Source organism: Anomalospiza imberbis, chromosome 4 (assembly GCF_031753505.1).
Source record: "Anomalospiza imberbis isolate Cuckoo-Finch-1a 21T00152 chromosome 4, ASM3175350v1, whole genome shotgun sequence".
Classification (NCBI taxonomy): Eukaryota; Metazoa; Chordata; class Aves; order Passeriformes; family Viduidae; genus Anomalospiza; species Anomalospiza imberbis.
Genome location: NC_089684.1, coordinates 20,506,587 through 20,532,879, shown reverse-complemented (window position 1 = coordinate 20,532,879; position 26,293 = coordinate 20,506,587). Strand labels below are relative to the sequence as shown.

Genomic DNA, 26,293 nt, shown 5'->3' with positions numbered 1-26,293 from the left:
GTATTTTTAACACTAAACCTATTTTCAGCAAGATGATTTTAACACAGACTTTGAAATAGGGAAGGCCAATTCCATTCTTCCATTTACTGGGGTGACTCCACACCGGTTTCAGTAGCAATGATCTGAGTTTCACTCAGTATTTCAGAGGCAAGGCATACTGTCTATACACTGCTTTTTCCTTTCCAAATTTTGCTACTCAGTACAGGAGATATTTTCTCATTCAGGGTAGTAGAATATTAAATAAAGATTTAGATATTCCTTTAGTGTTGTCTACTATAAATTGCTGTGGTGAAAGATGTGTGTTAGATTACCTAAATCATGAATGGTTAAAAGAAAATGGCAGTAAAATAGTAGTATAAAGCCACAGCCATGTAAAAAATGGCACCAGGGGTAGAAAGGTTTCTAAGACATCCACAGATTAAGAGCAATGGAATTATTTCAGAAACTAGGTACCTTTTTAAACTTCAGGGTATGGTAATGCTTGGGAAGAATCTATTTCAGCAAAATATGATACATTCCTCTGAGAATCTTACTCATCTTTCTCTTTTATGACCCCTGGCAAGTTCTGCAGTCCCTTAAATTGTTCCTGTGCATGGGCTCCACTGGTACTCAAAAAAGCCTTTTCACAAGAACTGTGACAAATGTAATGATAAAAGCTACACTGCACAAACCCACCTGAAGTGACCTGCAAGTATTAGGTTACTGCAAATGTTTCTGAACTATTCCAGGTACAAGGCATTGCTAAAAGAGGCAAAGCTTGACACTCTAAGTCATAACTCTAGTCTTGATGGGGATGTGTCAACCCTTAGATTAATTTATTTAATGTCAAATGGTGTACAGAAAGCATAAAAAAGCATATAAAATAATGTTTATGTTACAATAAGACAAACAAATGTCAGTACAAGAACTAAATCTTTCCTTTATCGTCACCAATTCCCTTATCTGCAAAGGGGAAAACTACAATGATGTATTTCATAGAGCTATTTTGAGAACTGTTCAGATTTGGGAAGTTTGAGATGGAACACCAGATAAATGCAGATGAATTTTTAGATCAACTACAAACATACACATACTTTTATATGCAGACATATGTAAAAGTGAGATGACTAAATATGTTCTTGTAACCTATAAGGCTGGAAATATCTTTATACAGGAAGCAATTTAAGACAACATAAAGTTTATTGAAAACAAAACTGTTTTCTCCTTAAGACAAAGAGTATGGACTACAAAATTCAGAACATCTTCAGGGAAATTAAACACATATGTATATTTATACTTAAATGGATATTGACTCTTTTTGGCAAATGATCACAAGCAGACATACGGGGCAATATAGCTAGACTGTATTTCTGAAAATACGTGATTCTCTTACATGTTTCTCAGCAGCTCACAGCTCTTGAATATTACTGATGTATCTCAGTAAAAAACTATATTAGGAAATCCTACAGTATTGTAGGGACAGACAAAGCATTTTTGAAATTGGCAATCTGGATTAAAGCCCACAAACAGAATGGATACTTCCATGCCGTGTTCAAGAGTAACATTACTGGCAGTGCACAAAATCCTCCAGTGAAAGTAACTGCTGCATTTTCTGCCTTTTTCTTCCTTCTTGAAACTTGACCCATACTTAGAGGAAAGAGTAACATATCAGCACAGCTCTTCATGCCAGCACCAATTCAATATAAAAAAAACTAAAGCATTTCTACTAACCATCAATTTGCTTGAAGAAAAATTACAGTTCACTGGAGTGTCACTTTATAAAAGGAAATATAAATTTTGAAGGTTTCCTCTACCAGCCTGAGATCCAAATCTCCCAGGTCTGCTCAAGTTTACAGGACTTTCAAGCATCTAGCACAAAGCATCATTAACCTCTGAAATAATAATGGCTTACAAATGAACTGATATTTTGAAAACCTTGTGAAAGGCTAATGTCTTAGACATCACAGCATTATCTTCAAGTCACAATAAACTTGATGAAATACACATTTTTATAACTCTTATTTATTTTTTATTAAAGCTAGTGAAACTACTGGGATCTGCAACAAATTGAACTGGATTTCCAAGCTAAAATGCAGCATGAAGATCACTAAAAACAATAAGCCAGCATGAGTTTAATATCAAATTAAAAACATGTGGAGAAGGATAGTACAATACTATATAATATTCTTGAACACAGTTCAATACGTTGCTTTGACATAATCCCTAACAGAACACAGAACACACTAGTGTATTTCTGCCACATGTAGAATAAGAGCAAGAAAATACGAAGGTCATTTGATAAAGAAATGATGTAGGGATACAAGAAATATTTCAGAGTCCTTAATTATATTTTGACAAACCGTTGTAATGTCATAATGGAACCACAATACTAAGTTTGCAATTGCTTTTTTGTACACATATGTACTCTGTTAAGCTAAGCAATGGTTTACCAAATTAAGGCTTGCAAGTAATTTTTGCTTCACAGTTTCTCACTTGCTCTTAGAAGATCTACTATGCCCTGCTGACAGCTGGAACTTCTAGATGAATAGATGGGATGCTAATGTGTGATTCCCCATCAAATTTATACTGCCATACGTAACCAGTGAATCAGATCTTCATGTTTATTTTATGACAACAAACCCAATTCTTTTAAAAAATTAATGACGCCATCGTGAAGAAAAGTTGGTAACATCCTACAAATAGAAAGCTCTCATGCATATTTTCTTTTAGAGTTTTAAATATTATTTTTATGTATTGTCTCATTTTAGGGCTTATTTTTTCAGACTAACAGTATCATAAATTGTTGCTATGTAAACTATTAAATGAGGAGATCAACTTTTAAAAGTTTTGTGTCAAACTCTTTTCAAAGCCCATCTTTCAAGCTTTCTTTATCTATTGCATACAGCTACTCCTTCATAGGAGCCACCTTCACAGGAGCAGAATTTATTTTACAAGCACATCCAGAACTGGTTATTATGCTGCATGAGGAGCCCTTTTCACAGAATTCTGCACAATGGATATTCTTGTTTTTCTGTTTGTAGAAAATCAAAACCTAGACTGAATTGGTAATTGTAAAATTAACAGAATTCAAGTCTGATACTTTCTGAATCAAGCAAGGAAATAAGAAATAAATTATCAGTAAGAACCTGAGATGAGAGATGTGGGACTTCAGGCGGCTCTTCAAAATGCAGTTTATTGTATCCAAGATGATACAACAATCCAGAGTTTTGGGTGACAGAGCCTGCATCTACAGCTGTCAGCTCCAGCTGTAGACAAGCCTGAAGACCCTTTAATTTTGGTTACAATGCATTATATATCCGTCTTTGCTGTGCATCTTAATACATAAGAAACCAATCAATACCTTTACTATTACCTACAGCCTATCATAACTACTTTCACTACCATATTATGGTCAATACTATCCAATCACATGAGTTAGTATGTTACAGTTTAAGCTTAAAGTTGTTTTTCAGTTTTCTTGCAGTGGAAAATTCTTAGATCTTTTTTCTATTTGCCATATCAGCATGTTTGTCTGCTTTTCCTAAGACCTATTTCTTCTTGATAAAAGCATCTTTTTGTTTGTGGTCAACATATCCTTTGCTCTAAGTCATAAAACCTCCTTCTAACTCAACTTAACCTTTACTTTCTTAGTTGTCCAGTAACGACTGGCTCAGCAATTGTCAATTTACACATCTATTATTCTTCTATACAAAAACTTGCTTCCATCTCTATTTTGTTCTCAGATTCTACATTAAGAGATCTTTCTGACAAGCATACATATCTGTTAAACTTCCTTGTCAAACTTTCATCCTTCCCAACAATTATATGTTCCAGGAAATGCTGTGGAACCTCTGAACATCTTGCCATTTCAGCACCAGATAGTTACTGAAATTGTAACTCAAAAGCTTGCCTAACAGAGTAAGTAAAAGAACACAGTAGCACAGCTGGGGTAGGAGTCTAGCCTTCTCCTGGTGTCTGACAGAGCCTGATGAGCAGAGCTCTAAAAAGTCTAATTATCCCCAACTAAGTTCACTTTGCAGGGTACTGCAGGGAAGTCATCAATCTGCCATTAGAGGCTCCTTAGCAATTACTGACAAAAGGGTGGGAAAAGACAAGTAAAAAAATATGTTGAAAGTGGAGCATAGTATCAAATTGTAAAAGAATTTGGTTTGTTGATGCTTGGGACTTTTACTCTTCTCTGCCTTTTTAAATTACGTATGGTGCTTCCGTAGTCTTGGCACAACAGACATTTCAGAACAATTTTCCCCTAAAATTTCCATTTCTGTGCTGTCTTCTTTACAAAGCAAAGAATCCTCTTACTTGCACTAATACTCCCCCACTCTCCATGCATAGCCAAGAAAACCATTTGATATTCACAGCTCTTCTGGTTTACACATGTGCGTAAGTCTACCGGGGAAACTGAAGTGTTTGATATTTTAAAGTGCTCATTGTTGTTGTCAATGCCTTTTAACAAAATTAACTTCTATTTTATTACATACGAAGCTGAGAAAGCATCATACTTAAAATAATTAAATGCACAACTGCCTTCTGAGAAGACATATTTCTGGTTTCTTTTGTGTCATAAACACTTATGTATACAGTAAATGAAGTTTTGAGCATGATTTCTCCTCTTAACATTCTCTGATGTGGTTCCTTTTAGCAACTAACATAAAATGAAAAGCCATGAAAATGGCATTTGTTTCTTCTTGTTCACAAATCAATATGGGCTGTTTCCTAAAAAGGTCTCACAATTTCAATGGTGTTCACAAATGCTATTACCATTTAAGAAAGGAGAATGGCAACTAAACTAAAGTTCTGCCTGCTTAAACACGTATGAAACTCAGTACAAGCTTGTTTATATATGTGATGCCCTCCGATTAATTTCTGATCCCATAATTTACAGTAAATTGTTATTAGCAGCAAAGGCATCAAGAATTTATCTTTGTTATTCATACAAAGAAAGTAAGAAACAGACTTTTACAAGTCTGCTACCTAATGTTAATAAACTGTCAAAGTTTGACAGCAAAATCTGACCTGTAACTTGTAACTCAAAAGCAGACTAGCATTTGTATAATCAGTCTGAGTAATATAATTCTTCAGAAGTTTAAAAAGGAGCATAGGGTATGAGTTTCTAGGAGAAATACCCCACAAGATCATTCTCAATAGTGAGAACAGCTGATGGCCTGGGTACAACCACTGGGATTCTCCCAGGAGCAGTAACTTTACTGCACTGTGTATCTGAAAGTGAAATATTGTTTCAATCTTCAGCTGATTTTGTCCTTCATAAGTGTATTTCTTTTCTCCTTCCCCCACTCTCCATGCAAGTAAAGAATCTTGAGGCATTCAGGAGACGAAACTGCTAGAAAAAAAGGAATGTGTAGTTTACATCCCAATTTATGATGATCAGAACAAAAGAAACGTGTCCAACTCTAACAGACTGACAGGTAGTGACCACTCTGCAGCACTGGTCAATAGGAAATTATGTACCTTACCCATAGCTTAAAAAGTCATAAAAACACACAAACAATGACTTGAAGTAATCAACTGCCCCACTACTGAATGGCATGCACTGAGAGCAATATTTAACAGGTTGTGGAATGCAGATGGCTATCCAAAACTACCAAAACTGAAAGGGAAGCTCAACAGGAATTAAAATACATTTTGTTTATACAACCCCTTTCCTATCCTTCCTACTGTCAGATACTCTTTTCTAAGATCTAGGAGTCTTCGTACCACCACAGTGTTCTCCAGGAAATGATAAATATCTTCCCTAGACTGCCTACCAAACCCACTCAAAACTAGGGCCTGTGGCCTGCTGTGTTTCTCTGTCCTTTGACAAATCCCAGAAAACTAAAAGTTTATATGGTCTCCACCAGCACTGTTGACAGCACAAGCCAGTAATAGCCAGTTTAACCATGAATCAGAATCTCTGTCATCAGAAATTAAAAATACTGCAGTCAGATACCCTGATGCTTGATGGTGAAAAAAAGACATACATTTGTCACCGCAATCACTATGGAAACCCTTTATTGTGCACCAGGCACTGGGAAATTTCAGGCTGTTACAACATCACACCCATGGACGTGTCACACAAAGGAAAACAAGAATCTCATGAAAACAAATATCAATCATTAACACTTTGTCCATTTCTAATGCAGACTTGGACAGCTGCCAAAGAGAAAGGAGAAGCATCTGTGAGGCTGCTGTATGTCAAAGTCCCACACAGAGAGTGCTCATGTCTACTGACATGAGACACAAAGCATGTTGTGCTAGAGATAGGCCAGGGAGAGGATATTGCCCCAAAGAAGGAAACAGTTGGCTGGCTGAGACCAAGTCACACCAAAACACCGCCCTACTCCACACTTAATAGTGTGGAGTCTTTAATAGTTTTGGTTCAGCAAGATTTTTTAAAATGATTCTTTTGTCTTTCTTCACCATAACATTAAAAGCATGGCTTCTAGTATTTACATGAACCTTACCTCTAAACAACAAAAAAAGTTTAAAATAGCCGGACTTCTCTCTTTACCCAGATAGTACATTTCTTACGGAATTAACGTGAGACTAGAAGCTAAACTTTGTTCTCTGACAAGCAGGAATACTTCCATTATTTAAAAAAGAGAAAGTATGGGCAGAATTTGGTTGTATAGATTTACTGGGAGAAAAACCCTTTCTGGTTCAAGCTGATCTAAATACATATTTATATTCCAGATAAGAAAAAGCAGATTTTTTTTGGGTCACTCAAGAGTCAGAATTTAATTTCAGCAAAAATATTAAATATTTTATTACTTGCTCTTCAACAGAAGAACACAGCTTCCATGATATTTAAAATAGCTTTCTTTTTAACAGAAAACCAAAATCGTAAGAAGGGACTTGATTTTTTTTTTTTTAAGATTAGGCTAGAAATTCTTTAGTTTTGTTATTGTGGTCTTTACTTTTCAGAGATATAATAGAACCATAAGCTTTTTCTGGAAGACAAAAAAAGGTGCCTGTGAGTTCTAATAATGCTTCTTGTTACTTAAAATGGGAAAATGTGAAGCAAAATTATCTCTTGTCATCTATTTTTGAAGAAAATAAGCAATAAAAAAATTAAAATGATAGGAGAATGTGCCCAGTAATTAGGTGTGTGTTAGGTGAATATAGTGTGTACTTTATAAAACCATAGTGAAAAAGAATAGGGGTTAATAAAACAGTGGGTATAGAAATGATTAGAATTTATCCCTGACCTTAACATGGACTTGCATGGCTAGAACACCAGAAACTTTCTAAGTGCTTCTCCAATCAGCATAACAATTTTGTTCTTTAAAGCCAGGAAACCTTTACTTACTAACCAAACTGATCAATACTTTAAATTTTGAGTTTCTCACAGATACAGTTAAGACCAGGGAAATTTCTGACACTCATAATAGGCTGGAATTCCTGCATTACTTAATGACATGCCAAGGGGTTTCGATTTATCTGTATGGGAACAAATTCTGTTTTCTGTGGATACTTTTGATTTTTTAAAATTTTGAGATTTTCAACCACAGCTTGCAATATTTAAAAAACTCTGCTTTTTTTTTTTTTAATATTTAAAAAATGCTGTCTCACCAAGCTATCTGGATCTGAGTTTCAGTTTAAGGGGATAAACTTCTAAATGTACAGCCTCTGTGTAGCTGCCTGAGTCTGGCAGATGTCAACACTGGCTAGAAAGCAATTCAGCAGAATGGTTATCGGATTCTGTAGCTGCCTACAGTCAGAATCTGGAATGAGGAGGCATGAATGTGCACAGCTAGTGTCATGTGAGAGATTCCCTAGGTATCCAAGACAGCTGCCTGTGACTGACAGCTACAACCACAGCCCAACACAGACTCCAGCCCATGTACATAAACCAGCCAGCGGCTGAGGCCAGAGACGCTGGATCAATTCACACAGCAACAAAGACCTGAATGCAGACAATGTAACTGAGCCCAAGGAGTTCACCATGAGCTGAACAGGTTTCTAGGTGCACTGAGTATTGACTTAACCTTCACTGACTGCCAGGAGTACTTAAGACACTTCGTAGGTCAACACCTACACAACACAAGCTTCTGGGTTTAGGCATCTTAATGTAAAGCTGAACACGACTCTGTTTCATGCACTTATGTCTTCCCCACCAGTGCTCCCAAAAGAATTATTCCTGGACTGAATCAGCCAGTCGAAATGACTGAGTACACACATATCCTCCTGACACAATAAGAGCATCTTGAGCCGAAAAGGAGGAAAAGGCATTATTAAGGATAATGGTACATGTTGCTGAGGACAATGGTGATGACCCAGAGGTGAGCATTTCCACTGGGAGGAATTACTGAAGTTAACATGTAAGAATTCTCTCTTAAAACATGGGGAACATTTTAGAGGGCTTTTTCTTTGGTTTGCACCTCACTTCTCTTACACCCATGATGAGACTTCTCTGCCTTTCTGCCCTTGAAACAGCACTGAACGCTGCCATCTCCATGGCAGTTCCTTGCCTACAGCTATCCCAGGGCATTTCATGTAGAGATATGAGCTCCAAAGACTGAGCAGCTGTTTACAAGCATTAGGCAACTGAAATGTGGGAGGTGGGGCTCCAAACCCAGAAGGAAAGGCCACGGGTGGCAGCACAAGTTAACATCAACTAGAGGGCAGCCCATAGGCTCAAGAACAAGACTCAGGTCCTCAACAGAGCTTGTTCAGAGCTACAGTGCCAGACAGAATTACAGTCTCTCTTAACCAATCCCCAGAAGCACAGAGGCTGAAGATGCCTCTCTGTATAGTCCACACATCAAGAGCCTATTGTGAAATATAAGTGCCATGGGCAGTGGTTATCTCCAGTATCATATAGATTTCTTACACAGTTCTGTTAAACGGAGCCTGGCACTGCAAGGACGCTGTGCATTCAGGCCAAGTGGTTTGAGGGTTTGTAAATCAATCTGTCTTTCAACAGAAGATTATGTTCAGAAACTAAACAATCTAAAATAAATGCTTGCTTCTCATAATGAAAATCTTAACTTTAAAAAATTGCCATTCAATAAGGTGGTAAAGCTTTAACTTTCAATTATGATTCTGAAATATAAAAGGCCCTCACAGAAATCCTGGTTTGGGCAACTAAATTGTGCTAAGACAGTTCCACAGACCAAAGCTTACTTCCCACAAAGCATATGGACCATACAAAAAGCCTGAGTTTCTCAACTGATTTCACTAAGTATGGCATTGGTACTGGCTTGTTTTTTTTTAATATTTCCTTGCTCTTCAATATTTTTATAGGACTCAAATAATTCACATTTAATTTTTGCTATATGTAACATTTCCTTTCTGCTGGTCTATTTCTTCTTTAGAACTGAAGTTAGGTCCCTAGATTTCTACGTCTTCAATTACAGCTCACAAGACAAAGTTCTACTATTCTTAAATAAAGCAGAACTAATTCAAAGCAGTGTATCTAATTAATCAAAATAGCTAGCAGTGCAATATTTAAAATAACTGAGGGCTGCCTGGATTATAGCAACATTATTAGCATGTGATTAATAAGCAGTTGAAGTATTACATTTGCTACACATTTGCTAAGTTATTTTATCTTGCTTTAAAGTTTGGTGGCAAAGTTTCAAGCCATAGTTAGGAGATTTGCTCTATTCAGTATTATGTTGTTAACCCCACCATCTGGTCAGACAGCTGAGGGAACTTAACCATATGTGGGGGACATATTTCTCTATTGGGAAATATTTTTCTTACAGAATTATGCAATGGTTACCAGTTTCTGTCTTACTGCAGTAGGATCAAAAAATACAGTAAAATGCTTTGTAGACAACCTGAGCTCAGTGGGCCCTGTATTTAACTGTTACTTATGTAAGAAAATAAGATGGCACTTACTTGAGGACCAGGCTGACCCTGAAAAAAAACAAGAAAGACAAAATATTATGGAAAGTTATGACAAGGATGAACTCCTTAAATAGTAGAAAATAGTTACAGAACTCTCTAATAAGGAGAACAAAATATACAGTGACTGCATTGAAGTCAGATTTTGGACTCTTAAGTTGATATTGAATTTGAGTGTTTTAATTCAAACTGATGAACTTTCTTGCAACTAACTGATTCCACAAATAAATTACAATAACATATCAAAACTGCATTTGAGAAACTTCTTATTTTAGATATTCTTAACAATTTGGAAATGATAGGAAGACCTAATTGACAGTTCTCAAGTTAGAAAGGAGCCGGAGTTGCTGAGCTGATTCAGAGCACATATTATGGGTTTTTCCTCTTTTATTTCTCTATTATGGCTCACCTCCATGCTTCAAGGAGATGCTGATTATTTACTATTACTGCTTATTGAATGAACAAAGTCTCAAAACTGGAGGAACACACTGCTGGACAAACAGTAGTCCTTTTGCCATTGCTACAGGCGCCACAGTTTTAAGCAAGTATAAGCCAGTATTTAAAACAGCAATTGTGAAAGGTCTGAAATGAGCTTTTGTCAGTCAATCCAAGAAGACAGCTGATATATTTTGTCTCTCTTATTTATCAACATCCCCCTTAGATCACCCCTAGACAAGTGGAGAGGCACCCTTTGCACACTGAGGAACTGTATTTCTTCTTGCTTCAAGCCCTTACAGAGCAGAATTCCTATCCCTAATTTTCCTAGACCAGAAAAACCAGTGAAAGTCATAAATTATTTTAGTGCCCTTAACAGAAATTACTTGCATGAAGCAGAATTATTTTACCAAACAGTACAGTAGCTGTGACTATAAACAACATGACCCAGAAAATCAGCTCACACTGTAAAGACAGAGAAAAAGAATTACATATTTCTCCTTAGAGAGAATTCCTTTAAACGCCTAGGGCTAGCTTAGCTTCTGGTGTTTTATGATAATTAAAATAATAGTTCATTTATACTGAAACTATGTTTCCTGTTGTTGACAGAAACTGAGCATGGAGACTTCTTTTAAATCTTATAAAACCACTTCAGCTGGAAGGTACTTTTACTGAGAGTTGAAATTTTTCTGTCTGAACATCAGGAAACACGCTTTTTGACTGTTAACCAAGCATAGGCCCATGGGAGATTGTGGAGTTTCCATTCTTGAAGACACTCAAAAACCATGTAGACATGATCCTGGGCAAACTGCTTGAGATAGCTTTACTTGAGCAGAGAGGTTACACCAGATGACCTCCAGAGGTCAACTGGTATAACCAGTTCCAACTTCCAACTTCAACCATCCTGTGATTCTGGGCAATTTTAGATGCGGTGGGAGGTGGAAGCATTTCAACTGGGAACCATTATCAACATGAAAAGCAAATGAAGAAATGCTTTTAATAGTAACTAATAAATTTTATTGTGCCAATTAAAAACCACAATAAAATGGTATTTAAATTCACACAAAGCTTTTAAAATATATTTTTAAATATATGGAATCACGTTACAGAGGAATAATAGTAAAATACATAATTATTGTGGCTATCTAATCTTTACACTAAATGCAGCATAAAGTATTCCTTGTTGGGGATGCTGCAGTTTTATGTTATGCTGCTATTTTATGTTATACCTGATCTTAAAATCATCAGGAATTGCTTATAGATGCAATACTGGGCAGCTGGTACAATAAAATTGTATAAATTACATAAACTGAGGTCTGTGCCTGCAAACTTTATACATAAAATTCAGAATACATTTGGTCACGAGAATATCTAAAGTTGCAATAGATTTTGACCAAAGCATTAAAGGCTGTCTCCAACATATATAAATTAAAAAATCCAAAACTCAAATGAAGGTTTAAAATTACCAAAATGTTTCAACAAAGAGTTGTTTTAAAGCAGTAGAAAGCAAATAAACTAAATACATGCATATATATTTCAACAATGAGATTTGAAAACTGCCTTTTTTCCCTTCATCTAAGACATAGACGCTTCTAAGTGTCCACATGGTACATGCTATACGTATGATACAAGAGACATAAACACATAACACAAACATATCCTGAACTGAATATGAGATGAAAGTTGCAATCATGCTCCCACAAAAATGTTTTCTACTCCCAACAGCATCACTACTTTGCCTTTATGGTACTGAACATTTATAATTACTCTTATTTCATGCCTCCCATACAGAAAAAGCTGGAAAATGAATTTTTACAGGACAAGGTTTTTTCAAGTAGACAGAAAACTCTATGAAATATCAGGGACTATAACAGCTGCATTACTCTTAGTTTATATATGCTGCCAATATTACAATTATCCTGCATTTAGCTATAAATGCAGATCCTGAATACAAAAGTACTCAAAAGTAGGATGGTTTTAACCCCTATGTTATTAGCTCCTTCAGCATGGAAGGAAATTTGCATTAGTAAAGGTAATTATTTTCTGGTTTTTCAATGGTTCCTAATCCTTCAGTATTTCTGCATAGTCTTATCTACTCTTTTCCCTACTATCCACTCCAGTTACAGTAGAATTTTCCCTTCTCAAAAGTGATCCAGTAAGTGACACTACCCAGAGGGTACAACAGGCACTGAATTATGGAACTCATCAGCTCTGCTTACAAAGGTATGGGTAGAAAAGCATCACAACACTGACATTTTTAATTGTAAAGGGTTATTGTCACACAACAGCAATTCTAAATGTGGGACACAAAAAAGGGGCTGTTAATTTTGCCATCTCTCCTTTTTGCATGCGAAAGGGTCGGGAATAAAGCTCACTAAGTCACTTTGGTGTTCATTAAGAAACTCTCTAAAATGAATTCAATCTGATATTATAACTCATTGGAGCAAGCTCAATCTCGATTTATCTGCTTGTGTTCCCAAAATGGCCTCAGGACTGCTGAAATCAGTCTGGTTCACTGCTCCATAAATTGCCCCCAGTTCATGTTACTTGAGGATAAAAATGTTTTAGCTGTAAGTCTTTCTCTAAATTTTAGATAACCAATGGGGAGAAAGTACTCTTCAAGACTGAAAAGTCAGCATTACTCTTATTTTTGTCTAATGAAATCTGTTACATACTCTAAAATTGATTCATTGATTCTAGATACCAATTATTTGCTGTCTTTGCAGGCATTTAGGGATCAGTCCCACCACCACTGACTGATTAGGTGCATTTTGGTGGCTGCTGTTTGAACCCCGGATTATTGCTCATGTACTTGATTATCCCAACTGAATGCTACCTCTTTTTTTTTTTTTTAATATAAATTACTACAGTGAGTATAGCTGCGTAATATCTCATTGTTTCAGTAAAATCTCCAGAACAATTTTCCCTTCTATATTCCTATTTACTAACTTAATATGCTATTTTGGGGCAAACAAAGGCATTTGGCAATCTATTTTAATTGCCATGATGGAAGGTCTTCTACTGTTGTCAATTAATCCCTTCCTAGCAATTGAACCTAATGTTAGCTGCTGATGTATAAATGATATTAAAACAAAAAGAAAATATCCATGGTGTAACTAAAGTTAACAGGTAAGTTATCAATCCCCTAAAAGAGATTAAAGAAAAAGCTAATTGACTGCATGTTGCAAACTTTACAAACAAGTTACTTAAAAGTAGAAAGAAATCTCCAAGAGCAGAGAAAGAGGAGAAAATGAAAGCTGACACTGCAAGTTAACAAGTTGAGCTTGCAAAGGAAATGGAGCTTGTAGTAAGTAAAAGGATAGAAAAGAAAATAGGTATTGAGAGTATCAGTGAAAAGGGGTGCCCTGGGAAGGGAGAAAAGAGAGGAAGCAAAAGGAACAGCAAGAGAAAGTGCCAAAATTGGATTTTCACACCTTTGCCACGGTGTTAATCTCTAAAGAGCTGGGAACATAAACTTCCAGGCTCATACATCTAAACATAAAGCTATACAAATATATACACAAGTACAAATGCATCAACAAATGCATTGCATAAAATTAAATGTTATTTCTAACTTAATTCAAGCAGCATATTCCTAATAAATATCTGGAATATCATACAAATGCATTTATTATGGTACATGAGGCTTTTCAGATTTAATCAGCCAATACAATCCAGGCACAGAAATTAAAACACAAAAATTAAGAATTTGTGAAAGAAGGAAGAGTCACAGAAATGTAGTCAGAAGTGGTATCCTGCTGTTTGAAGGGCACCACAAAATTACCCTTGGACAGAGCACCCAAAAGGAACATCTGCCTTCCAATCTAATTCAGATAGAAAATGATAAGTGAACAGGAGAAGCAGGGCTGACCTCCATTTCCCTGCATAGGCACAAAAGACTGAAGTGGCTTTTCAGCAACCTGTTAAAAATCCATGCTACTGGATTGCTACTGCTCAGCTAAGTTATGCTGAAGGAAGCCAGTATTTGACTAATATACATTTCAGCGTAAGGAATTTTAAAAAGCAAAGAGGGGAATACGTGAAAGACCTAAATTACACTGGTTTTGAACAAATCACCTACCATCTTTCCATCCATACCAATCGGACCCTGGGATAATCAAAAGTCAAAACAAAATGGAACAGTTAAATCAGAGAAACACTGAAGATGAGGGGGGGAAAAAAGACTTGGGGAATACTGTGGACTTTAGAAGATGAGTATCTGTGTCAGCAGCTAAATGCAATACATTTTGAGAATGAAGGCACAGAAAAGAAACAACAAAAGAAGCAGATCTAAGACAGAATTAATAAAAACAGCATGGTGGGAAGTAGCCAGGCAATAGCTGATGTTTAACAAAAGACAGGTTCAACATGCAATGAAGGAATTGCTAGTCTGGCAAATCACAGTGGTCCAACATAACCAAACATATGAAATAATGCATCTTGCTTTATTATTTTATTTCTGTTATTTCTTTAAATAACAGAAAACAGCTACTTACTTAGCCTATTTATTTATGTGGTTGCAACATAAAATCTCATAACTAATCTGTATTTAAATTAACATTATAGAAATGATTGTTAATAAGAAACTTTAGCTCATGCCATTTGCCGGGATACTAAAGATTTCCACATACACCTTCCACACACACATAGGAGAAGTCCTATACCTTACCCCACTTTTTCTTTTTTCCCTTGGGAAACATGGAATTTTCCTCACTAGTACTTTGCAAGTTACTTATTTTCTTAAAAATTTACAAGTTGGTTGTAGTTATATGAATGCAAATTATACAAAGGATTTAAAGTGGATGTATACTGCTAAAACTGAGTAACTGGTCTTGTATCAACTGCCTGTTTAGGTGATCAGAGGAGAGAGGAGGGCTAAAGAAAGTTGGATTAATTTTAAATGTGATGTTTATTTGCTAGGTCTTCTGACAATGAGCAGGCAGGTTAACTTTCACTGGCAATGGAAAAAGAGCAGGCAGAGCATGGCAGTTTTTTCTGCCCTTAAATTAATGTTTTAAGCTGAAATCATGAGCTCTCAGGTACTTGCCCTATGCAAATGGGATACTACTTTGTGTCTGCTGAAGAGAAGCTTTCTCTTCAATGCATCCAGACTTGCCCCCTGGAGCTTCACAGGTACCCCCTCTCCAGTCTGCCCCACCTAAGCATACAGCCCCTTAGGGCTGACTGCTCACACTGCTAGATTTGGATCACTGCTGCTGAGGTGAGAGCACATAATATATTTGCTGGTTTTATGCTGATTTGTTTCATCCTTGCTGCATTTAGCCCCCTTCCTAAGCACTACTTTGGCTTGTGAGCTAGCAATCAGTGTAAAAGTTTAGTCTAAATCAGGTCTGCAGGGATTCTGGTGACTACTTCATCCAGGAGTGTATATTCATACCTTCTGAACTATGACTAATAAATAATAATATGTCCTACATATAGGTAGACATATACTGAGCTAGTTACACAAGCTATCAAGTAAACAATAAGCACTATGAAAAACTGCTGCCCTACCTAGTGAGTCCCCTAAATATCTGTCTTCTTCCACCCTAGATCCTGGACTATGCCAAAAATTCCAGACATACTTAACATGAACAGGGCCATCAGTTGGATGCATACATTGTCAAACTCATTATTTTTGGTACAGTATTGGCTTTGTAAGAAGCCCATGCAGTAACCTACTTGTCAGATCCAGTAACAAGTTACTGTGTCTGGGAAGCCCTATGGGAATAAAATGCCTTACCTCACTTTCCTGCCAGCCCTCGCTGTGGTTTCCTGTCACATCATGAGTGGGTGACATGCTGAGTGTAAAAGGGGTCATCAGTATCCTGGCTGTCTGCATGACCACTGCCTTATTTATGTGCTGACATCCTAGGGAAGTTCGTGACTGTTGGGACGACCTACACTATCTTTCAGATGTTATCTCTGAACAGTCCTTCCCTGGTAGCAAGGAAGAAGAGAGCAACACTATCCAGTGGATTAAAATGGTAAAGCTTTTAGTATTATGTTTCTTCTGTGCCTCTTGATTCCACACATGCAGCACACATATAACACTTACTACTTTACTCATAATTATTTGGCAAATTTCTAAATACAGTTCTTTACACCCCAAAAATTAAGGCATTTCCAAGTTATTAGTTATCCCAGATTTTTTCTAGCACTGGGTACTACAGGATATTTACCAAGTAATATTTACACACACCTGTTGCAGGTACAGAAACAAAGGCTGAGCTAAACTCTGGCTTTGAATAACTTCTTGAAAACAAGCTAGAGCTATTACCAACTAAAACACTCAACGGCAAGATCATGGTAAGTATATAAAGATCCCCACAGGGCTTTGTGGGACAGCAGGTAAGTTTAACTGTTAGGTCCGCTGCAATCTTAGCCCAAAAGATTTAATTATTCTTATGATGAATGAATGCAGAAAGTGATTATGTAAGTATTTGTAGAAGGAAGTTAAACTGGCTTACAGGCACCATTCAACAGCTCTTGCACCTGTATTAGTGCTTGGATTGTGAATATAAGCACTGTTTTTAAGGAATGTTTCTTTATCATAGGAAAAAAAACTACTATTTGTGCTCCTTTACAATGACAGGTGTTTTAAAACTACTATTGGATTTTTGCCTGCTCTTTATCCATGCTACATAGCTCCTGTACTTGAATTAAAGGACTGTATGTAGCATCTCGAAGAGTGTCTGAAAGAAGATTCAGAAATTCCCAGCAGACTGTAGAGAAGCATCTGTTTCTCTACAGGAATGGAAAATAATAGGAATTTCTCCCATGACTCCATTTTTATCAGGGCTATTTGGTCTGACATCTCAAAATGTGTTCTGGGATTTGCTTTGTAAAATACAGGAAGAAAGCAAAACTGTCTTGAGACACACTGCCTTCCAGAAGAAAAAAAAAATACTGTGAAACAGAATACTATTCCTTCATTATAAAAATACTGACTCTTTAACAGCCAAACATGGCAATTTCCTTCTTTCCTCAATTACTTCTTTCTAGTGTTAGAAAGAGAGAGAAAGCACTTTTTAAAAAATAGCAAATATTAGAAACTCCACAAAAAAAACAGGCTAGATGACAAAGATGAGCTGAAATAGTACTTGATGTTGCTTCAGGATGCACTGTGAAAAATCTTATATATGACAATATTTATTGAAATTCATTACAATATTGCCCTGGAATTCCAAGTAGTTTTCTTGAGATAAGGACAGTTTAAATTTTTCATTAATTTTTAGAGAAAGAATTCAAGCCATAGTCTGTCTTTGACTTAAACCTGAATTTCTTCAGAGCCATGCTATGTAGATCAAACTACTTTCTATAACGTAATTGCCACTACTGATTAGCAAGTAATTTTTGTCAAGATGAACCAAATACATGGTCTTCCCTGACACATTGCCTTTTCAAAACACCTGTTTTAGTTTTAGACTGATAAAAGTAAAAAAACCCACCACTGTCAGGTTTCCTCATCATAAAACTATTAAAATGATTAATTTTTTTCTCTCTTTAAGTGATGCATTTCTTTCTTTTTTTTCCCTTTGTTCAATTACAGGTTTACCAAGGATGACTTTATTAGATTTAATATAGTATTGCTAGGAAAGATATATAATTCCTACCAAGTCTGATGAAATTTCTTTTTAGTGAAATTTTGCTTTAGAGCTATGTGAACAATAAGCACAGTTAAGATCATCAAAAAGCTAGATCTCTTCTATTGATGAAGCATTATTGCTTCTTTTTCAATAACTGAAAATGATTACTGTTAAGATTAGTGGAAGACAACAGTCCAGGTACAGAAGTCACTTGCTCCATTTGGGGGAAAAGAAAAGTGCACCAATTCAACCTGCAGCAAGTCTCTCTGTCCAGCAATCAGTATATTACTGAAAAAAAAAAACTCCAACCAAACAAAAAAAAAAGCCAGATTGTTTGGGCAGGAGAAAAATTTACTGTAAAAAGAATAGACTAAAAGAGTACAAGAAAGATGAGCTGAGCCTCTCAAAAACCCCTTAACTGCAAAAAGAAAAATTACTGACAATGACAAATGAAGCATTACAAGGCTCTTTCAAAAAAGGCAATTTCAGAGTTTCCAGAATTCTTCCCTCAAGCAGTTTGTATCAGTTACTACCTGAGACATAAAATTCAGCTAGATGGATCATCACCTGGAGATTGAAAAGTATAACTGTGTTCTGAGCTAGAGATGTAGAGGTTTAAATGAAGTTGGTTTCTTTAAAAACAAAATCAACAGTGTTGTTAGGCGGCTTGATTTTCTTGACCAGAAACTTACGTATCCCCATTTTAACTACTAGAGACTTGATCACATTCAGCCTTCAGAAAGACCTCGTTTTTCCTAAACTCATTCAAAACACTGGTGCAAAATTAATCATTCAAGATCTGAACAACAAACCCTCCCGAAAACACCTCACTGATTTCATTCTCATGGAAAGGCTTTCTTAATACCTTTAACAGAATTATCCTGTAATCCTAGCCATCTCTCACTTGTTTGCAAGCCATGTATCAACTCTCTCATAAAAAAATAATCCTACAAGATCACCATTATCAAAGCAACAAGTTTCTCAAAGAATACCATGGAAGCACAGAAGAGTCCTGGAAACCACATCCTGATAAAACCTGGAGAGTGATGACTTGCAGTACCATGATTAAGGCTCCATCTACCAAAAAAGTTACACCATGTCTGAACCTAGTTTAAGGTTTTACCTAGTTTAACCTAAATATTGAGACTTCAGTTCCTGAACATAACCAGAAGTTATTCAAATTTATATTTTAATACACCTGTCAAGTGCAGTGCCTTTAGCGCAGAGAAATAGGCAGCATGCACATGTAAAGCAATGTGCCAATGTTAATAGTTACTTGCTGAGCAAAAGTGGCAGCTGTCTAACACATATTTTGCTGATCTTGTGACATAAAAGAAAATGTTTGCATTTTTCAATACTTTTTAGGTACTTTGAATTTAAGGAAACAAATGGACAGGTGACCTGAAGCCACAAATTTCATGAAGTGGCTGTAGTGTCCATATTAACCTAAATTATACAATGAAAATTATCAATAATGAAATAAGATGGAAGATGAGGAACCGTTTTAAATATTCCAAAGTAAACCAGAAGTTCCAGGAACCATTTCCAAGACTTCCTGAAGCAACATCACTCTATACTGCAAGACTCTTAGCTGAGAGCCCGACTTACAGTCTGAATACTCTTAATAGCTCCTTTGCAATTGCCCAACTTGCAATTTTAATAATAATTTCTAGCTCCTTTGCAATTTTAAGATGGACTGGTTATGTCTAGAAGTAAGTAAGTTAAGGAACAAAAGAAATTTTTCACAGTTTGGCTATTCAGGGAGTGGCTGAACTGCAAAAAAGATCCGCATATGGTAACAATAAGGGAGTACAAAGAGCTCTGTGCAAGAAAAATTATAGTCACAGCTTTACAAAAGCATGTTTCACAGATGAAAAATAATTGCCAAGATACTTTTTATTTTTGTAGTTTATGCAGGAGATCTGAAAGGCAGTTTCTTGTGGTGCAGATGCATTTTTTGAATATCTCAGCACTATGGCTGCTCTTGCTACTGAAATTCATACGTAAAAGAACCATGAGAAAGAACTGGACAGATCCAAGTTGGAAGGAACTTCTTCTCAAACACTGTGGGTGGACATACTTCTGTTTATCATGGCCAACATTGTATATCTTGCAAATATATATTTTAAAAAGGGACCCGTATGAGTGTAAATCCAAACCATGGAGTACCTCTGTTGTCTTCACACATCAGACTAGCAAGATTATTTCCAGACAGTTTTCCTCCTTGTAGCCTATGCCTCTTACCAGCATCTACTACATTTGTACAGTCATATCTGTATGCCAAATTACTGCAGAGGGAAACTACTGTTGACCCCAGAAAGAGTAAGAGCAACATAGTTCAAGTTATGGTAAAGAATGGAGCCAAAATGCTTCATCCATCCAAAATCCAATGAAACAGGCTAATGAAGTTTTGCAGGACTCTGTATTTCTGTAAAAATGCTCAGTTATACTACTGAATTCCAGCATAGCTTAACAGGTACTTGAACATGGGAAACATTCACACAGACCAGAGAGAAAACTCCTACATTCTACCTAAAACTTCTCTTTTCACCCAAAGGAATTGAAACTCCTGTATCTGTAAATAGAAAGCACATGGCTAATTCATCAACGCCAACATCACTTGGGTGATTGTATTTGATGTGGTTGGTGCCATGTTGATGAGAAAACAATAAACTGGGAAAAATGTCACTTCTCAAAAATTAGCTGGCTAGCATTCAGTAGGAGATAAGATTGTTGTAACAGCTGTGGCATGATGACTTTGATGAATTAGATTTTTGTTCTGGAATAATTCTGAAGAATGTGTCTCCTCACACCATCATGGAAGCAAATCCATTTGCTCACTGAGACCCTCTTAAAGAACAATCTTTCTTATTACCCGTGTTTTGATGGCTTTAGAGAATGTGAAAAAAAATCCATTTCACTTATTTCAGTCAACCTGTTTTTTGGCACCTACAAATCTTTTCTTTTTAGGGGGAATAATGTCTGTTAAGGAAAAAAAAAAAAATAGGGGGTACATAACAGTATCATATGGACGTAACCTTCAGAGACCAATTTTTTCACCTTGCCTCAGTGGAAACATCAGCTTTTGAAGATTGATAAACTCAGAAGCAGGAACATAAAAAAATTTTTACCCCATTAGGACCAAAGAATCCTACCATCATGCTCCTTTTATCTGCCTATAGAGGCAAATATTCTGAATGAGTCCCCCAGGGAATTAAGAAAAAACACAGCTGCCATAGATACTTCTCATTTGAGTTGCAATGAAGAACATCAACCAGAGTGAATACATCTCCATAAAAGAGCACAGTTCCAACAAGGGGTTTTAAAGCGAACAAAAATAAGAGCCAAGGTACTGAAGCATTTAAGAATAAACACACCAAGGATAAAACCCCAATCTCTTTCAACTATCATGAGGTTGAAGAAAGATTTGTTTGAAGAATTCCAGGATAAGGAAAAGAAGCTTGTTCAAATACACTACATTAAAACTTAAACAGCAAAGCAGGTGCTTTCAGCTATGGGCTGCCATATGTGGTCAAATACTGGAACATAACAGTCCCTACATCCAAGTCCATTCAGATACTTCTGGCGTTTATCTATGAGACTTAAAAGACACAAATATGCATGCAGCTAATGTAAAGACATTCCAGTTGTTCTAATTACATTATATCTAAACCACTTGTTAATGGTTGGTGCTCTGTACAACTATGCCACCTCCAAAATGACTTGGAATCAGTAAATTCTCACAAAGCATAAAGCATCATGGAAAAAACCATAGGAAGCACACTTACAAAGATTATTTCAATCATAGAAATAGAGCAGAATTCAGGGATGCAATACAGATTTTTTCACTCTTTCTTCCTGAAACCATTCCCTATATATATTTTTAATATATATACAGCACCTGTTAATATATATGCACCACCTGTTCTATTTCCCCGGTTTAATAAGGAAAGAGGGACGTAACAAAGAAAAGAATTTGTATTTCAGAAAAAGATTATGTCTGGTTCTTGAAAAAAGAAATTTCACACAAAGCACCATCAGTTTCCATAAGGAACTTCTATTACTGTGACTTCGAAAACAAAATCATTAAGCCTATGAAGTGCTCAGACAGGCATACAGCAGCTTTATTTCCAAGCCTGTGCTTTCATTAGTTATATTAACTGGGGAGCTGCACAGTAAGTCACCATCTTAATACCCTGTGCCATCAATCTAAGACCTCAGTTCTAATGGCCTGTCACACAAAACACCGGACTACTTTGATTCTAAATACCCTTTAAACTCCATGTACAGCTTCATTGCACAAAGAGAAATCTTTCTTCCTTGACAACTGCTGCACAGAAACAAGCAGATTCAACCCACAAAACATTCAACCAGGGAAGCAAAAGTTACTGAAATCTGACCTACAATAGAACATGGGCTACCCCCCAGCCCTTGAAAACTTGAAAACTCAGCTACTTCCTAGTTTCAGTTAAATTATGCAAGTTAAATTGAAGGCCACCAGAGCTGAACAGGTGAATCCAAAGGCAGAATATAGTTCAGTGTAACAAATTAAAATCTCCAAGCATTTACCAAACTCATTAGTTCATTTAATCTCAAACTCTCTAGACTATTTTCTTACATTTTGTGGATCCACACATGAGTACATCCAAATAAAAAGATATTCATTACTTTCTTCTGACATAACTGGTTTTCAAGACTATAAAAGGATTTTGGCAGAAGCTGGTGACAGCACAAAGAAAAAAAAAAGTGGTTCTTTGCATTCCCATCTACGGAGAAAAAAATTTGGATGTGATGGCAATACCAGATTATACTTAACATACCTTAAGGGCAGAGACCTAGTATTCAGAGTGGATTAGAAAAAAATCAGGATAATTGGTCCACATAGCTGGAAGTGGAAATGTTGAGGTAATTTTCTCTTTGGAGACTGGCTAATCAGTCAGAGTACCTGAATGAAAACCACAGGTCTGATTCGTGCCTTTTTCCTATTAAAAAAAGGAAGCTACAGTTGCACGTTCTCAATGACTAGGAATGCAAATACTACATTATGCATAACAAAAGTTACTGAACTGCTGTATGCTACTCTTGGTTCTTTTGGAGTACTTTCAGTGCTCTCTCTCACCCTTAGAAAACTGTTCCATTATTAATATCAACCTGTGAAACAAACTGCAAGTAGCAAACTAAGTTAATTCCAATTGCTGGAATCCACAACCTCAGTGTACATATCTAATAATACTGAATTAAAACATTAAATTGAATGTAAGCTTAAGTCCAGCACAGCGATACAACTCCTGTTTTTACAAAAGTCTGTGTACTGAGGAGTAGAATAATCTACCCTTAAAATTTGGCTTATCTTAGCTGTAATTGATCGATAAAAGGAAGAACTGTTACAGATAAATAGTGTAACTTCTGAAAATTTCCAAATTTTCCCTAGGCTTATTCACTTTCTAGAATTTCAGCCTTCCAACAGCAGTTTATTTTCATTAGAATATCATGCTGTGGAAAGAAATTGATTTCTACATCAAACTCATGAGTGCTCATGCACATGATGGTTTTTCATGAGTCAAAGCAGCAAAGGGCTAAATTCCTGTCATTTACACTGGGAGCAGCCACCATGAAAATGTACAAAATAATCTATAAAGAATTTTTTACTCAATAGTTCTCTGTTAGATTGTCAGTACTTGATAGCACTTTCTCAATACTAGCAAAAATAATTAATCTTAACTGCTTTACCTAAAGCCAAACTGGGTGGGCAGGGAGAGGGAACCAACAAAATAAAAACTACAACAACAAAAATCTCAAAACCATTTTCTGAGGGTGATTTATGATCTATATCCTACACAGTCACGGAAAAACCTTCCAACTGATATTCCATACTGCTTATATACATCTTTCCTTTCAGACAACTATGTTTGCTTTCAGAAATGTCTTTAACTAATCTTGATTTCAATAGGCACCGCTAGAAAGGTGAAAAAACGAAAGTAAGAACAGTCCAAGAAACAGCCTAGAATTTTCCCTGTGGTTCAAGAGACAAAGTTACACACCAAATTTGCCCAACTCAAGATCCCCATAATGGAGGAAAAAGTACTTAAAGGCTTTGATCTACCAGCTAACTCCTGGCCTTGAAAAAGGAACCCAAAACCATAGAGCTGAGAACCCTACTAAACTTGACAACTAGCCAAATAATTTTTGTGTGATTACTGAATGATGCTGTCCAGTGTGGGGCCCAGTAGAGATGCATCAGAGAATGACTTGATTCCCAATAGGGAAGTAGTTGCTCACTCAACTTGGTAAGGAAAAGGCAGTTCAGGTGACTGCGAGATCCAGATGTTCCTCTCCTCATATCGCCTCTCTCTTAAATGGAATCTGAAGACTGACTGCAGAGGGAAACAGAAGTGCTTCAAGGAAAAACTTTCCCCTGCACTTTCTAGAAATCACAGAATTAAACCACCTTTTCTAGTAATTCAGGAACAAGTTTCTACAACAAAATTTTACACCCCTTGACCTCAGCCAGATTAACAATGCATTTAAACTACCACATAGGATTAGTCATCTGGGAGCTGTATGGGTAATACAGTTTTACACATCATTCAGAGTATCATAAATCAAAATTAAAAATCCAGCATGAAAGAAAATCTCACAATCATCTGTGTAACCCCCCTTGCAGGGAAGGAACTGATGACTTAAGAATTCTTAAAGGGTAGCTTAGGATTTTCCTTCACATTTGTGACAGATATAACGTGAATCACAGCATCATTTAGGTTGGAAAAGACCTTTAAGATCGTCAAGCCTAACCATTAAGTAATTAAATACAGGATTTCTACTGTAATTGATTTAACCTTGTCTTTGGATTTCTAAGCTTCTTATGAGAAAGTGACGGTTCAGAAAAATTCCAAGAGGCATTTTTAACCACCACTGGTTAATCACTCTACATCCACATGCAACTGTCAAACACAAATAGAAAAATGAGACATAGAATTAAAAATCTTTTGGAACTCAAAATTTTGCTCCAAGGTAGTTGATTTCATAAATAAAGCTTGTTCTGTTATACCAGAGAGCTACACTGTGCACTGGGAGGAAATGACTGGAAAATTTCAAGTGGCAGGCCTGACGAAAAGCAAGTATGAATGATTGTAGGTACAGTTCAAGCATTAATTAAGCCTATCAAAGCATAAATGTGAAGATGTTAACCAAAGCCTTCTGCATGGCACCTGCTAAGCTGCCAAGCTGAACTCAGTGGAGTAGCCCAGAGAGACCAGAAATGTATGTATGCTGTCAAAAAAATGACAAACCAGCTTAATTCCTTTCTCTACTTACACATGTTTTATAATGAAAGAGAAGAGGGAAATTTCTGTCTGCAGAGGAAATAACTGAAAAAATACATTTAATTCTTAAATTACACCGACCCCCTATGTACCTAGCATCAGCTATAAATCTTTATTTATCTGATAGATATACGGGTTTGTGTCATTTTGAATTGACGTCAGCTGTGAATCAAAACTGTAATGACTCACACTAGCCTTCAGTACCCTAGCATTTTGTGCTCAGTTTTTAATCACACACTGACATCTAGAAAATCCCATGCAGAGATGTGGATTTTTATAGTACTGGAGTCCGTGCATCCGAGACGGAAATTGCCAGTTCAAAGAGGGTCTTGGTGGATCCAGCATATGGCAACAATTGTCTGTATGACTAATCATTCACTGAGGTTATTTATTATAATGTTGTTTTATTTTTCTATTAGTTTTCTACAACTTTATTTGTAATGCTATCTATGAAATGGACTCAAATAATTTACAAAGTTTAACATGTTTAAAGCAGGACACACTATGTAGGCAGGCATTTACTGTAGCAGAAATAATATTCTTAAATCTCCATGTGGACTTTCTCCTTTAGCTTATCTATGGCAATCTATTTTTATAATTTTCAGTGAAGAAATGGATAGCGATGTCTTTTTATATTGCTGGCTTTTGCAGATGAGGCAGTTGTTCCTTCACTATCACAGTTACAGAAAAGGAATAGCTTGGGGCTCTCTGAGTTTCTTCTGCAGAAATAAACACTGCCTGCTCTTATTTATGCAGTCAGCATTACACAAATGTAACGAATTAGAGGATTTAGCCCATCGTTCATTCAAAATGGTAACTGCCTTGTAAGTGGCTAATAAATGTGTTCTGATGTGTAGCTTCATCCGTGTGACACAGAATTAACAGCAACTGTAATTTTAAGAGGTCTCAATTTTCTGTTAGAATCATCTTTTATAATTATCTTCAATCACTGTGAAAATATTGGCATACAAAAAAAAAATAAACTCACACGTTGTAATACATGTTATTTATAGAACCAAAGGTCATAAAAACCTAGTATTGTATGAATGTGACTGACGTGATTACAAAGGCCACAGTTACTTAGCCATGCAGATTTAGAGA

General features: G+C 36.3%; 1 protein-coding gene across 4 annotated transcripts in view; it reads right to left on the bottom strand.

Annotated features, from left to right (window-relative positions):
• The window catches only part of COL25A1 (collagen type XXV alpha 1 chain), a 302,478-nt gene that overhangs the window by 112,952 nt on the left and 163,233 nt on the right, over positions 1 to 26,293 (bottom strand). For 3 of the 4 annotated variants that reach the window (XM_068187415.1, XM_068187412.1, XM_068187413.1), the window contains one exon: positions 9,841 to 9,858. In XM_068187415.1, coding sequence (XP_068043516.1) covers positions 9,841 to 9,858 — 18 coding nt within the window. Of the gene's footprint in view, positions 1 to 9,840; positions 9,859 to 14,362; positions 14,390 to 26,293 lie in introns of those variants that run through there. The other variant, XM_068187414.1, reaches the window with a different exon arrangement.